We start from the raw sequence: 13571 nt of genomic DNA on the forward strand, positions 1-13571 counted from the left end.
TGCAACCTAATAAAATAAGAATAGCAGGCCAGAAATGAAATCGTAATAAATAGAGGAGACTCAAGCAAGTTCTTCCTACGCATATAAAAGGAAATATAATGCTGAAACTATAAAAATTAACATCTTCGCAAAGCATAGCTTACAAACTCAAACTCCAAGTACGACTGAAAAGTAAAAAACATTGAAGCCAAGTAAAGAAAAATCGCAAGCATTGACTAGCTCTTTTCAAGAATTTGCACACTCGAAACTTGACGGAGCATTCACAGCCACTAGATCTGCATCTTTAACCTGAATATTGAATGTTGGTTAATGAACTCGGTCAATATTCACGAAGCTATGACAATAAGAGCAAGGGACTGCATTAGAAAACAAATTAAAGCGGAAACACAAAAGAAAAAAATATCTTTATTACCTGTTAGATGGTCCGTTTAGTTTGCTAATTCAAGTTTTTAATTCGAGTTGATATGTGACTTAAGAGTTTTTTACTGTAGCAAAAAAGTTAAATGTGACTGTTTCTGAGAGCTTTTTACTGTAACAAAACTCAAATTCTAAACTCTAATCGGTAAAATGAACCGGGCCGAAAAACCTTCTCTTCAACTTGGTCCATTTGACAACAATTATTACATAAAGAAAGTCTCCCACTTCGTTCAAGAACCAAAAATAAATAATGCTCCATTTAGAGTAAGGGTCCGTGTCATGATTCAGATCATAATTCATAACTTATTATAGTATTTTTTCTCATAAAAAATACACATAAATTGAAAATAATTTTAAATTATAATTCTAAACTCATAAACTAAAGGTCTACTAATGGGTTGTTCTTTTGCATTTTTGAGTTAGGTATTTTGAGTGAAAATCTTGAGTTAAGTTTGAGTTATAACTTGAGTTAAAGTTGTAACTTGAGTTTGTGTTTAGTTGTGTACATTTGAGTTATAGTTTGAGATAAGAATCTTTTTGAGTTTGTGTTTGAGTGAATCAAAACTTGAATTTGTATTTAGATAGTATTTTAATAAAAACTCAATAGTAATGAAAAATTTTAATAGGGTATATGGGTGGGGTTTTATTCGTCTTTTCGTTGTCAACGCATAGGAAAAAAAATCATCTCAATTAGAATTAAAACGAAAAATTTATAACATTTTTAAGAATATAAAAAATACTTCATTAATTTGAATTTGAGTTTCTGAACTCGAGTTGAAGGAGAAACTTAAACTGGAGTTTTAATCTCAAACTCAAGTTTAAACTCGAATTCAAACTTAAAAAAACATATAAACTTAAATAAAATTATAATTCAAATGATCTTTTTTTAAGTTTTTATCCGAACAGTCCCTCTCTCTCTCCTCTTTCATTTTCGACACACTCTCTCTCCTCTTTCATTTTCGACATTCTCTCTCTCCGGTGACCCAGCCTCGTCGCGATCTACCCGTCAGGACCTAGCCTGGACCATTCACCCCCAATCGTGTCCAAGCCCCGTTGCGACTCGCGACCTATCCCCCTCATCGTGACCCGCCCAGCTCTTCCGCGATCTAGATCCACAGCACCTCCTGATAGAGTTGTTTAAGATTTTGTTTACAGTGTTGTGGACATTGTTCGGTATTGTTTAAGATTTTGTTTGGTTGGTATTTGATATTGTATAAATCTTATTTGGGCTTGTTGAAATTGTTTATAGTGTGTGTTTTTTAATAGATGATTGAGCTTCTTTTTTGTTTGATTTCTTTATATAGAGATGGATTTTTCGGTGGAGGATTCGGGAGAGTTAGAACAACTGTCTAAAAAATTCATCGATTTCTCTTTCTTCATTTTTCTCGGCAACCAAACAAACTAGAAAAAGTTAATACAGAGAAATTACTCAAGTTGCAATGGGATGGTAAACTCAAATACGACAGAATAACTCAAATTAATTTTTGAGTTTGAATTTAAATGTCGTTCGAGTTCTCACATGTCAAACGTAAACTTGAATAAAATTTACTCCGGAGGGAGCCTTTCTCGAGTAAAGTAGAGCAACCATCCAGGCCTAAATCTCTTGTTGAGCAATAAATTACACTTTTCTTGATTAAATTTTACAGTAATTTTACAGCCAGGTAGTGCGCAGTGCTTTTTCAGATTCGTTGCTTTATTGCTAGTCTCTAATGAATGAGAGTGAAGTGTAAAGCAAAAGAGAGGAGAAAGTGATTTGACTATTGACTACCTCCCTGTCGTTTTTTTTTCCCTTAAATTTTATTTTTTTTCTTAAATTTTATTTTTTTATTTTTTCGTATATTAATTTACTGATAAATTAAATTTTTTATTGGTTAAATTTATATAAAAATGTGTAAAAATAAAAAAAATATATAAATTTAATAATTAAAAAAATTTGACTTACACGTACTTCAAGCGTACATGAATATCTTTTTTTTTGGTGAATAAATTTTATTTTTCAGCTAAAGCATTGAATAGACTTTAACCAAAAATTAAGGCTCTATTTTATTTTACCGATTTAAATTTAAAATTTGAGTTTTGTTACAGTAAAAAATTTTTAGAAATAGTTATATTTAATTTTTTTATTACAGTAAAAAGTTCTCACATAAAATCACATCTTAACTCAAATTAAAAACTCGAATCAACGAATTAAACGGGACTGAGAAGAAAAACAAAAAATAAAATCACCATCGCTGTACAGCTCACTCACATGTTCAAATAGTGCTCCACCTGTGTGTTGGCATTAACGGCATTTTTTTTTTTTTTTTGAGTTTCTGCACTAAGCTCAATTCCATTCATCAAAGTTCAAGCCGCTGAAACAGCCTACAAAACCAGCCCTTATACTTGCGAGGCTCCTCCCATCAGGGACTAAGCCAAACTCAAGACTAGGGTAGGGAATTTACAACCAAACGACAACACTACTAACCCAGAAACCATGAGGCGAACGACAGATAAGCTAAACAAACGACACTGCTTATAAAAAGCTTCTTACAACACACACTAAGTAATAAAAAGGATAGAAATCCCCTGCATCAATACTTTACTTTTTCAATTAAATGTAATTTTGACTAAATTTAACAATTAGAAATCTATAGATAAGAAGACCCTACCAGAGAAAGTCTCAAATTTCTAATGCTATTTTAAACACTGATGGAGCTATGGTTGTTGGTAACAAGCTGGTGATGTCCTGCTTAAGATGGTGAAGTTTTTGAGTAATACCTTTTCTCGATCATTTACGCTAAGGTTTTACATTAAATGTCGTGGACACACGGGTTGAACTCAAGTCATATTTCTGGATTTTGAGAGGATTAGAAGTTGTAACTAAAAAGTCCCGGTGCCCTTTTGGTCTTTATAGGCTTGAACCAAAGAATAGAAAAAATTTTGTAAGAGAAAATAAGTCTAAGTTTGTACACGACACGACCTTTTATAAGGTAAGAGTCTTGAAATACATGGGTTGTATTTTACCATAAAGTTAAGTTCATATATTGATATGTCAGCAGAATATTATATTCCTTTCGAAGACTAGTTGGAGAAAAAAAATTATAATTGAAATACTCTTGTTAAAGGAAAAAAAAAAAAAAAAAAAAAAAAAAAAAAAAAAAAAAAATTTAAAAATTAATATTAAATTAAATTTTAAAAATTTCAAAAAAAAAAACTTATACTTTGAATATTACATTACATTTATAAGATTTCACCAAAACTCTCCCATAGGTAAGACCATCAACAAATTGATACAGGTGAAAACTGGATGGCTCAGCCAACCCTTTTTTTGTCAGCTTTAAGTGAGATGATATATATGCAAACCAACTCCAGTCCCTTATGCATGTGTGAAGTGAATTTCATATTGCTCCTACTTCTTGTTGAATCCGAATAGAGACTTGATTGCATTGATTGCATTCTCATTGATGAATGACTCGTCAAATCGTTTTAGTAGAGGCTCAAATTCCTCAGATGTTCTTAGATTCGCGAGGTCAGGATCTGTTCGAATTCTCTGTTGACAAGTGGTAATAATTTTCAAAGGGGGGAAAAACTTAACAAACAAAAATAGGGTGTATTTTAGTACATATGGATTCATTACCTTAAAGTCTTCAAATCCAGCTTTCAGGGCATCCTCAAGAGCAGAGATTCCAGCTTGTAACTATTATGAAGAATAGAGAAAGTAAGGGAATTGAGTACAATTAATAGCATCAAAGAGCAAATAATAAAATCGTAATCTATAAGTGGAAGAGAATCAAAAAATAAAGATCGTCAGATAAAGCACTGTAGTAAAAATGTTTGAACTACAATTCAAACCCGCGAAACAAACGACCATTTAGTGTCGTCACCGTATCACACTAAAGGATATCAGTTAGTTAAGATCTAAATTCTTTCAAAAACTTAAGCTAATAAGAGGTAGAGCAGCTTTTTCTTTTTTTCTAATCAATGCTCTCTCTTCACGTGAGGGCCTAGATAATTTTAGCGTGAGACGATCAACCAAATGCACAACAAGACACGTAAATTTCAAAATGTGGGAGAACAATCCAAACAAAGGTGCGCACAACAAGAAGCATAAATTAAGACTACTTACTCTGATACCATATTACATATCAATACCCCCAAAAACTTAAAAGTGACAGAAGGTGAGCCAACAATAATGTTCATTTTCCATCAACTAAGGACAAAGCAAAACATCAAAAGACGAAATTTGGTTTTTGGCCAGGTTCTTTAAAGGTTCAGCCACACATTGATGTTACTGGTCATTTAGCATACAACTCTAAAAATACTGCACTTGAGAAGTTTTCGTGCTAAAACCTTGAAAAATAACAAAATGTATGGTAAATTGATTATAATAACGATATCTCTCTTCATAAGAGGTTAAAAAACTATGATCCAAATATTTAAGAGAAAAGAGTAGGTTTACAAAAGAATGAGAAGTATACCTGATTAAGTTTAGAATAACAGCAAGCGACGTTGTAGCTCGCTACAGAAGATTCGTTTAGATCTGGTCTGGATCCCAATACAGACTCAAATTTCTCCAAGGCTTCCTCGTACTTGGCATTCCTTGACGAACCAAATGTGTTTGATAAAGAACAAAGGAAACTTTTATTAGCCAGATGTATTTGAGAGATTAGTGAAGGAAAACGTTGAATTGCAGGGCATACTTGTAAAGCTGCAACCCTTCTCTAAGATCCTTTTCTCTCTGTTCTTTCTGTTCCTTTTTCCGCAGGTAGTTTTGCATCTAAAATCATTCACGTGTCGTCAATACTAAAAATTTCTAAACATGTACTCACAGGGTGGAACAACAGTGATTTATAAAAATCAAAAATCAAAATTGTAAGTGTTTCTACTCACTTGGATTTCTCTCACTCTATTGCTAATAAAGCCTGCATTTCTTTCAGCTCTGATAATCTCCTTCTCTGTCAATTCGCCCCCATCATCTTTCTTCCCTGCGTCACGAATACTACTCGTATTAAATCAGTTTCACATCATGTTTAAAGAGTCAACAAAATTGTGAACTGGGAACATGGAAAGCTTTATATTATGCAAAGTTCTTCGATGCATGCTGTGAGAGTTCTTCACAACAAGTATTATGCTATTTACAGCGAGGAGTGAGAAAGAATTACAAAAAACGAAACAATTATTTCCGCAATAAATAATTATTTAGCTACATTATTCACAGAAGCAATAAATATGGTATAGATGTTTCAATGTTGTTCTCAAGCATTATTCTACATTTGTACTTAGTAAGCAAATAGGAGATGAACTAACCGTATCTCTTCTGCATTTTCATGAGTAGAGGGCCAATTCTCTGACGCATGGTGTACATTGTCCGCCCATATTCAGCTGCAGGCCATATTTCGTCCCCAAAAACAGCGCTGCACGTAAATCAGCATCTTCGGTCACATGAATCCATTGGCAATAGTTAAAGGTAATGTTGAGTTACTAATAAATCAAATCACATGAAAAAGAAGACTTGAAACCCCTAAGCCATTTACATTTACGCAATACTTCCATGCAAAAATGCTCCACATATAAGTAAAAGGAGATCAGAGATGAGCCTGAAAAGCACACAAATTTCTGTACATTGCCACAGCTAGCATTATACAAGAAGCGTTCATTCCACAATTCCCTTTTTTTTTTTTTTTTTAAGTAGAATCTACAATGTGAGAAATACCAATAAAATCACATTTAGAAAGAGGCAAAAAAATTGAAACCTATAAACCATGCTCATTTAGGAATTACTCCATGTCGTTAAATTGCCATCATTCTAACACACTTTGATACAGCTAAAACAAACACATGAAACTCATCGCATAAATTGAAAATGTAATACAAGAAGCTAAATGGGAAAAAACCAAAAACCTGGTGGCAAGCACTCTATCCCCAACAGTGAACTTGCCAGTCTCGTCAGCCGAGCCCCCCGGCGCAATGGCATCAATATAAGTCCCGCCATCTCTTCCCTTGGCAAATTTCAGGCCATAAGGCTGCTCTATTTCCACCTCATACTCTTCATACTGCTCCTCTCCTCCTCCTCCTTCTCCGCCTTTGCTTTCCGCCGTCTGGGCATCCGTTTCCGACGCCCTCGCTATCAAAACCGACGGTTTCTCCAATCGGGTATTCGAAAAAAATCTTGAATTCCTTAGAAATGAATCGTTGCTCTTGAATGAGAAAGACTTGTTGATGTGGAAGAAACTAGATGATGTTGCGAAAATATTGTACCGTCTTAATGTTGGGACTGTTTTTGCTAATGGTGGTGAACAGTAGAGAGACAAATTACTGCTCGGAGTCGGAGCTAAAGACATGGTGATTTGTTCGGTGGAAATTCAGAGGAGGAAGAGAAGATCTTTGTGAAGTACTAAAACGTTGGAACAAAGCGTGGCCATTAGTGAAGAAGTGTAAAAGATGTCTTAAAAGTCCAAACTCAAACAAGGGGTTCGGATTAGATGTACGTGGCTCGTGGCTCTGAGCTTCTGCTCAATCATATCTCGCCACGTGTCTCTTTCAGGAGTGATTGGCTAATAAGTAAACCAAAATCAATGTGCTTTTCAAGCAAAAAAAAAAAGTAAAAGCAAATTCGCTGTTTGTTAAAAACAAAACCATGCTGAAAGTTGGGCCTATCAGGAAAGGCAGATGATTTTCTAAGAGAATATTGATGTATTTATTATTAAAAGAACGTGAGTCTAAATGACTTTTTAATTTTTATTAATATTTTTTTATTAATATAGTTATTTTTTTAAAAAAAATTAATATGATTATTTATTTAAAAAAACCTAATTAAGAGTAATCAGTATTTGTCAAGATTTTTCAATCTTAAATTATCAATTATGTAACTTACGCGGTGAATCAGAGGAAGAAGAATCTCTGTTTTAAGAGAGTACTCGGATTAACACTCCAATTAATCTCTTTTGTAAAAAATTGAAAGTCTAATTTAGGCGTAAATGTGGGCCCCGTTTATTTCGTCGATTCGAGTTTAGAATTTGAGTTTTGTTACAGTAAAAAACTCTTATAAATTGTCACATTTATCTTTTTTACTACAGTAAAAAGCTCTCATACAAAATCATATCTCAACTCAAATTACAAACTCAAATTAGTAAAGTGAACGGGCCCTATAGTAGCAACAGCCTAGTTTGCAGGTTGCACGGACTTTTATCATCGCATTTTGTACTTGTTATTAGACGGGTGAATCAAAGGAATTCCACTTTTCAAAAGCTTATATTTGAATACACCAATCAAATGGAAAGATTTAAGCATAACATACACATAAAAGTTGCACGGGTGTATAACTAGTCCTTAAAAGTGGTAATCCAATTTAATTTTCATGTTACGAATTCTCTAATTATTTGTTAAGAAAAAAGAGAGGGAAATTAAACTTTTTTTATATATTGACCGTGACCATATCATTCGTATTAGGAACTTTTATCATTGGTCTCATTAATTTCACCGATTCGAGTTTTATGACAGTAAAAAAACTTTTAAAAACAGTCACATATAATTTTTTTTGTTACAGTAAAAAGTTATTACAAAAAATCATATCCCAACTCGAATCAACGAATTAAATGGGCCCTTGAACTGTGAACATTGGACGTGAAATGGTTTATAAAGTTAAAGCCTCGTTCACTTCGCGGATTCGAATTTTCAATTCAAGCTGAGATGTGACATTTTCAGAGAGCTTTTCACTGTAGCAGAAAAAATTAGATGTGACATTTTTCGAAAGCTTTTTACTATAGAAACTTAAAACTGAAAACTCGAATCGATAAAATGAACGAGGCCATAATATGCTACCATCTTGGCCAGATTACCCCGCCCTTCTAGACAAATCACTTTGCTTTAGGACCATGTGGAGACATCAAAATGCATTGCGAAGTCTATTACTAGAGGACAAAGATCGTTTTGGTAGATATGATATTTAAACGGAAAATAGAAAAACATTAAACCACCAAAATTTCTTTGAACTGAAATTTTTGGGTCTCGAAATTTCCCGAAATTTTGCTCAAATTACATTTATATGCTTACTCATATCGATATTCATACCGATATTTACAATATTTTTCTAATATTTTGCCGAAATCGATATTTTTTTTTAGTAAAAACAAGTTTTGATACCTCAAAAAATTCTGAAATTTCGGCCAAGATGACCTTGGTTGAACCTGCCGGATGGGCCCATCCATTTGAAAGTAACCAGAGTTGACGGCGTGGGGTTAGTAAACATAACATAAGCCCCCACAAAACACAAGTAAGCTCACAGAGATAAGTTATCTAACCTGCGCTTATGCAGATATTCCGTGCACATATGATATGGACATGGACACAACCACATAAAATGCCCATGATTAGACTACAGTGGTAACCAGGATATGTGAAATTCTTGATGGTACCAAACACTAACATGTTGTGACAAAATGAGTTGGACCAATAATGACTCATGAAGGCCACTAAGCAAGCTACTTGATTTCCAAAACAAGATGTGTAAATTGTTTGCTTTGTGTCTCTGAGATAATTGACTATTCCTAAAAACTGTTGAATCTGCTTTACAAAAAGGTTCTTATCTAGAAACGTCAATAATTCTTGAACAATGTGTAGGCCAAGTTAGAACTTTTCTTGGGAGACCTGCATCCCTAAGAATTCGATCTGGCTTTGTCCTATTTGGCTATTAAAAGTGGCCCAAGTGACCAAGGATCTAACTCCTTTTCTGCAAGTCCTAGAAAAATAATTGTTGATGCCCGAAAAATCCAAAAGAGCCCCAACAATAATAAAATATAAAAATAAGAAATACCAACGTAAGCAATATATACATAAACAAACCATCAAATTCAAAGAACCAACTTTTTATTTTTCAACTTGATTTCATGAGCATTTGCCTATAGTAGGGAAAAAGAAATCTTAAAGAGATAAACCTTTTTTTTTTTTTTTTTTTCCTAAAAAGAGGCCATCAAACTCAAAAAGTTCAAATAACGCAACTTTATTCTATTCAATTTCAAATGGTGTATAGTCTTCTTGTCTTGCAATAGCAATCAAAATGAAATGAAGGGTAAAACAGATGTTATTTCTCTCTATACTGAATGTCTCAGACGTTGCAACAAAACTCTTCTGTTCTTAGCACAAGTAATTGAGATCATATTTCCCATTTATGGGATCTTCGATCTGATTCAAAGTAGGATTTCAACCATGAAAGATGAAAAGGACTATCTACATTAAGTTTCTCTAATTCCATGAAATGAATAAATACCAATTCCAAGTAGCTTTATTTCTCTTATAATAAAAGATGATGAATTTTCAGTTTCTGTAATCTTCACTTGATTTGTTTCCCCGTTTTACCATCATCTGAGTCGTTAAATCAGGTATTCTAGTTATCACCTCTTTCGTATGTGATCTTGATGAAGTTAGATTTTACATGGTACACCAAAACCCAGATCATAGATCTGAACCTAGTAAGCTTATCAGTCTATGAATAACCCAGGTAACATCATAAAAGAAATTAATAAAAAAAAAAAAAACATGTAGAATACAGTACATCTCAAGCAAAATACACAAGGCAGAGTTTGTCTAGATTAATTTTATCAGCTTCCGTACAATGCAGTTTGTCAATAAGACATGGATTAAAATTAACTGTCCTAGAGACGAAAAAAAATCCTAGAAATAGAGCAATCAATTCGAAGAATGTTCTGAGTAATTTAAAGCTTGCACACAAAGAAGGAAAAGCACGCATAGAAGTGGGATCTCAACTAAAATCTTACTCCAAAAGAAGTTGTCCACGTACGCAACCAAGCAATAACGCTTAGTCTAACAAGCAAAAAAGCCTAACGCTGCACTGCGATTATGGCGTCTAGTTCGCTTCCAAGCAGCGTGTAACTACGCCAAGCGAGATGCAATCTATCTCAAACCCAGCAACTCCAGACTCCATGCCAATGCCTGAAGAAGTCAACACAGTGACAGTTTTTGAGGCAATCAATGTACCAACCTTTCCCTACGCCTTCTCCCAACAAGACACTGGTAATTCTAAAACCAATAGAAATGAGAGGGTATGTAAATTGTGGATTACGTTTCTTGCAGGTGAGGGTGCACAGAGAAACTCTGGCACGAGATTGAAAGTGGTTACAAAACATTCATTTGACTATAGAGTTGATCAGCATCAAAATTAGATATTTCAGCCTAATTCAAACATTTCCTAACATGAGTTGTAAACTACGTAAAATAACATTAAAGTAATGTTTTCTTGTAAACTCAATTAAGCCAATGAAACTAAGATGATGATCAAATATTTCTCTCCTCTTTCTGCCAAACACTATTATGACGATCATGATAAGTTTTGGCATCTCACATCAATAAGAGAAAAAGTAAAATAGAGTAAGAGAGAAGTTTCCAGTGAATCCATATTAAAGTCGCAAATAATAGCTTGATCTTAGTTTCTTTGTAGCTTGACATGAAGTTTAGTCGATAAATCATGTGGAGGATGCACAAGTTGTCACCACATATCCACTTTACACCTTCGAATCATATTCTCAAAGTCAGCAGAAAAAATTTAAAAAAAAAAAAAAAAAACTTATGTAGCTTCATGCGATTTAATCACAGCCAAGCCATCGGTTATTATCAGGGATACCTAGAATCAAACTTGCTATTTGCCCAATGGGTTAATTATGAACAAAATGAACCCAAAAAAAAAAAATAAAAGATAAAAATAAAAGGACGTGAAACGAATCCAACCAATCAAGGAAAACCAACCACTTTCGCCAATCAAATCCGAAACCAGACAAAGATGGAGACAATCCAAATCAACCAATTCAGCCAATCAATCAAAAAGCACAAAGCACTAACCAAATTCAGCACAAATCCAAAATTCGAACAATAAAAGTGAGATCAAGAAGAAAAAGGGATGGAGTTAACCAAAATTTAAAACAAACCCAATTCAGCGCAACCACTAAATAAACACAAAAACGACAAGCACAACATTCGATCAATATTAGTAAGATCAAGACAAAATAATGAAGAATTTACAAAATCCAAAACAAACCCAATTGAGCAAACCACTAAATAAACACAAAACACAAATAAAAATTCAGCATAAAAGAGAAAATCAAGAAGAGGGACAGAAAAATTACTGTACAAATTAGAAAGTTAAGGAAGAGCGAAATCAATCAGAATGCGAATGGTAGTAGTAGCCATCATAATCAACGGTGGTGGAGGAGGAGGAGGAGGAGTCAGAGTCATCAGATGAGTATGAATATGAATTAAGGGTATCAGGAGGAGGAAGGCAAAGGAAAGTCCATATGCAAAGAGCGAGACGACCCAGTTGCTGAAGAGGAAAGCAGAGGACGAGATCCAACAGCTGATGGCTGCTGAGCCGCTCGGGAAGGCAGGCAAGGCATTGCCAGGCGTCGGCTGATGCGTGGGCGACGGACATCACCATCAAGCTGTTGAACACCATTTTTTTGTTCTTCTTTTCTTTCTTTCTCGTGTTCTATCGGAACTGAATTGGAAAGAAAGATTATGAAAATTTTTGGTTTTGGTTTAAGTTGGCTTGGGTTGGTAAATGGGGTTTGGTTGGTTTGGTTTGGAAGTCCAAGTTTGGTAGTTTGGTGGGATTGATTGATTATGGAGATGGGGATTGGGGGATGATATTATTTACCTTGTCGTGTTGTGATGGCATTGGCGCTACATCTTTATGAATGTTTTAATGCTTTTTTTTTTTTTTTTTAAAGTTGCTGTTTGTTTTAATTCTTTTTATGGAAAATGTGAGGATCACCAGTTTTCTCTCATACTTTCAGTTCGCTGATTTTAGTTTATAATTTAAGTTGAGATATAATTTTATGTGAAAATTTTTTATTATAGTTAAAAAAAATAGACGTGACTGTTTATGAGAGTTTTTTTACTGTTGCAAAACTCGAATTGGTGAAATGAACAGAGCCTTTACGTTTTCTTACATTGTGTATTGTGCCACTTATTTATAAAAATAAAACATGATAATAATATATTGTTTTATCTTTTAATTATAACTAAACCACTCTTTCATATTACAAAATTCCTTTATTACATTTTTTTTTGAAAATGAATTGCATTTCAAATTAGAGAATTTCAAATACTAATTCAGACGCAAAAGACCATGACGTATTTAGCAACTCAATCATAATCACAAATTAAACTACTACTAGTACGTTTGACTGAAATGCTCTAGGGGTAATAAGTGTGTCGAGTTTCAATAAGAGAAAACTGAAGAGGCACACAACTAATTAGTGGAAATTTTTGATCGATTGAGATCGAGAGACTAAAAGTACCAAAGCCTACCATAACACCGCAAAAACAAACGACTTGCAGACTAAACAAGACGACAACTAAAAAGTGTTGAAACCACTTCCGTTATTACAATGGAAAACCAACAACACAATTGAAACACCAAAACTAAATGGTGAAAACATCTACATCTTTTATTGACAAACACACAAATTAAAACAAGAGGATAAAAATTAAATGACATTAGCAGGATCTCCGATGACATACCGACTACCACCATGAATGAGCAAGGGAGCCACGACAAAGCTAGATACTTGAAGAAAAACTAGAGAATTGTTGAGCCACTGTCGCCGTCTCCATCCTCTGCCTACAAGGGAACATGCCCAACCAATGGAGTCGCGGCTCAGCCAAAGTCAAAGACTCAAAAATGTAGTGAGACTCGAGCACTTATGCGTCCCAAACCTACAAAGAGAAACATGACTACGCCACCCCACCCCACAACCTCTCTGATGGCCAAACCAACTATAAACCCCCTTTAAGGGATCACCGTATTAAGGGAACCAAATCCTAAAGGGCTTAGATTCATCGGCACATAAACGCGCCCAAAGACGGCAACCAAATGGACGCCTGAAACCCCCTACCCCCCAACACCTGCTTTTCCCTCCCAACAATGACCACGTCAATGCCTCCTAGGTGTACCCTTTTTTTTGAGTGTCGATTGTTTTTTTTTTTTCTATTATGTAAACAATACACATTATAATTATATCTATTTTTCTCTCATAATTATATTGTGTGTATATTATATAGAATTGTCTAGGGGGATCGTCCTCCCGTCATAACATATAAAAATGAAACACGCAACATATTATTTATTTGACATAACACCGACGTTGAAAAAAGGTGACGCCAAG

At 34.2% G+C, this 13571-nt stretch overlaps 2 protein-coding genes across 2 annotated transcripts; both read right to left on the reverse strand.

Moving 5' to 3' along the window:
* Positions 1-3611: 3611 nt before the first annotated feature.
* LOC21402079 (protein MET1, chloroplastic) lies at positions 3612-6831 on the reverse strand. The gene is made up of 7 exons (XM_010114371.2): positions 6298-6831; positions 5704-5810; positions 5287-5381; positions 5097-5173; positions 4875-4995; positions 4034-4093; positions 3612-3946 (listed from the first exon to the last, which is right to left on the reverse strand). The coding sequence occupies exons 1-7, from the start codon at positions 6735-6737 to the stop codon at positions 3806-3808; spliced, it is 1041 nt and encodes a 346-aa protein (XP_010112673.1). The 5' UTR covers positions 6738-6831; the 3' UTR covers positions 3612-3805.
* Positions 6832-9983: 3152 nt separating this feature from the next.
* On the reverse strand, positions 9984-11982 carry LOC21402081. Its single transcript, XM_010114373.2, has 2 exons — positions 11532-11982; positions 9984-10344 (listed from the first exon to the last, which is right to left on the reverse strand). Exon 1 carries the CDS (start codon positions 11855-11857, stop codon positions 11564-11566), a length of 294 nt encoding a protein of 97 aa, XP_010112675.1. The 5' UTR covers positions 11858-11982; the 3' UTR covers positions 9984-10344; positions 11532-11563.
* Between the last annotated feature and the right edge of the window lie 1589 nt (positions 11983-13571).

This window comes from Morus notabilis, unplaced genomic scaffold (genome assembly GCF_000414095.1).
Source record: "Morus notabilis unplaced genomic scaffold, ASM41409v2 Scaffold176, whole genome shotgun sequence".
Taxonomy (NCBI): Eukaryota; Viridiplantae; Streptophyta; class Magnoliopsida; order Rosales; family Moraceae; genus Morus; species Morus notabilis.

Coding starts and splice junctions, on each gene's coding strand:
- LOC21402081 (XM_010114373.2), bottom strand. CDS start 11,857: ATGGTGTTCAACAGCTTGATGGTGATGTCCGTCGCCCACGCATCAGCC.
- LOC21402079 (XM_010114371.2), bottom strand. CDS start 6,737: ATGTCTTTAGCTCCGACTCCGAGCAGTAATTTGTCTCTCTACTGTTCA. Junction 5,811..6,297: donor GATAGAGTGCTTGCCACCAG/GTTTTTGGTTTT, acceptor ATTTACGTGCAG/CGCTGTTTTTGGGGACGAAA. Junction 3,947..4,033: donor CTGGATTTGAAGACTTTAAG/GTAATGAATCCA, acceptor ACTTGTCAACAG/AGAATTCGAACAGATCCTGA.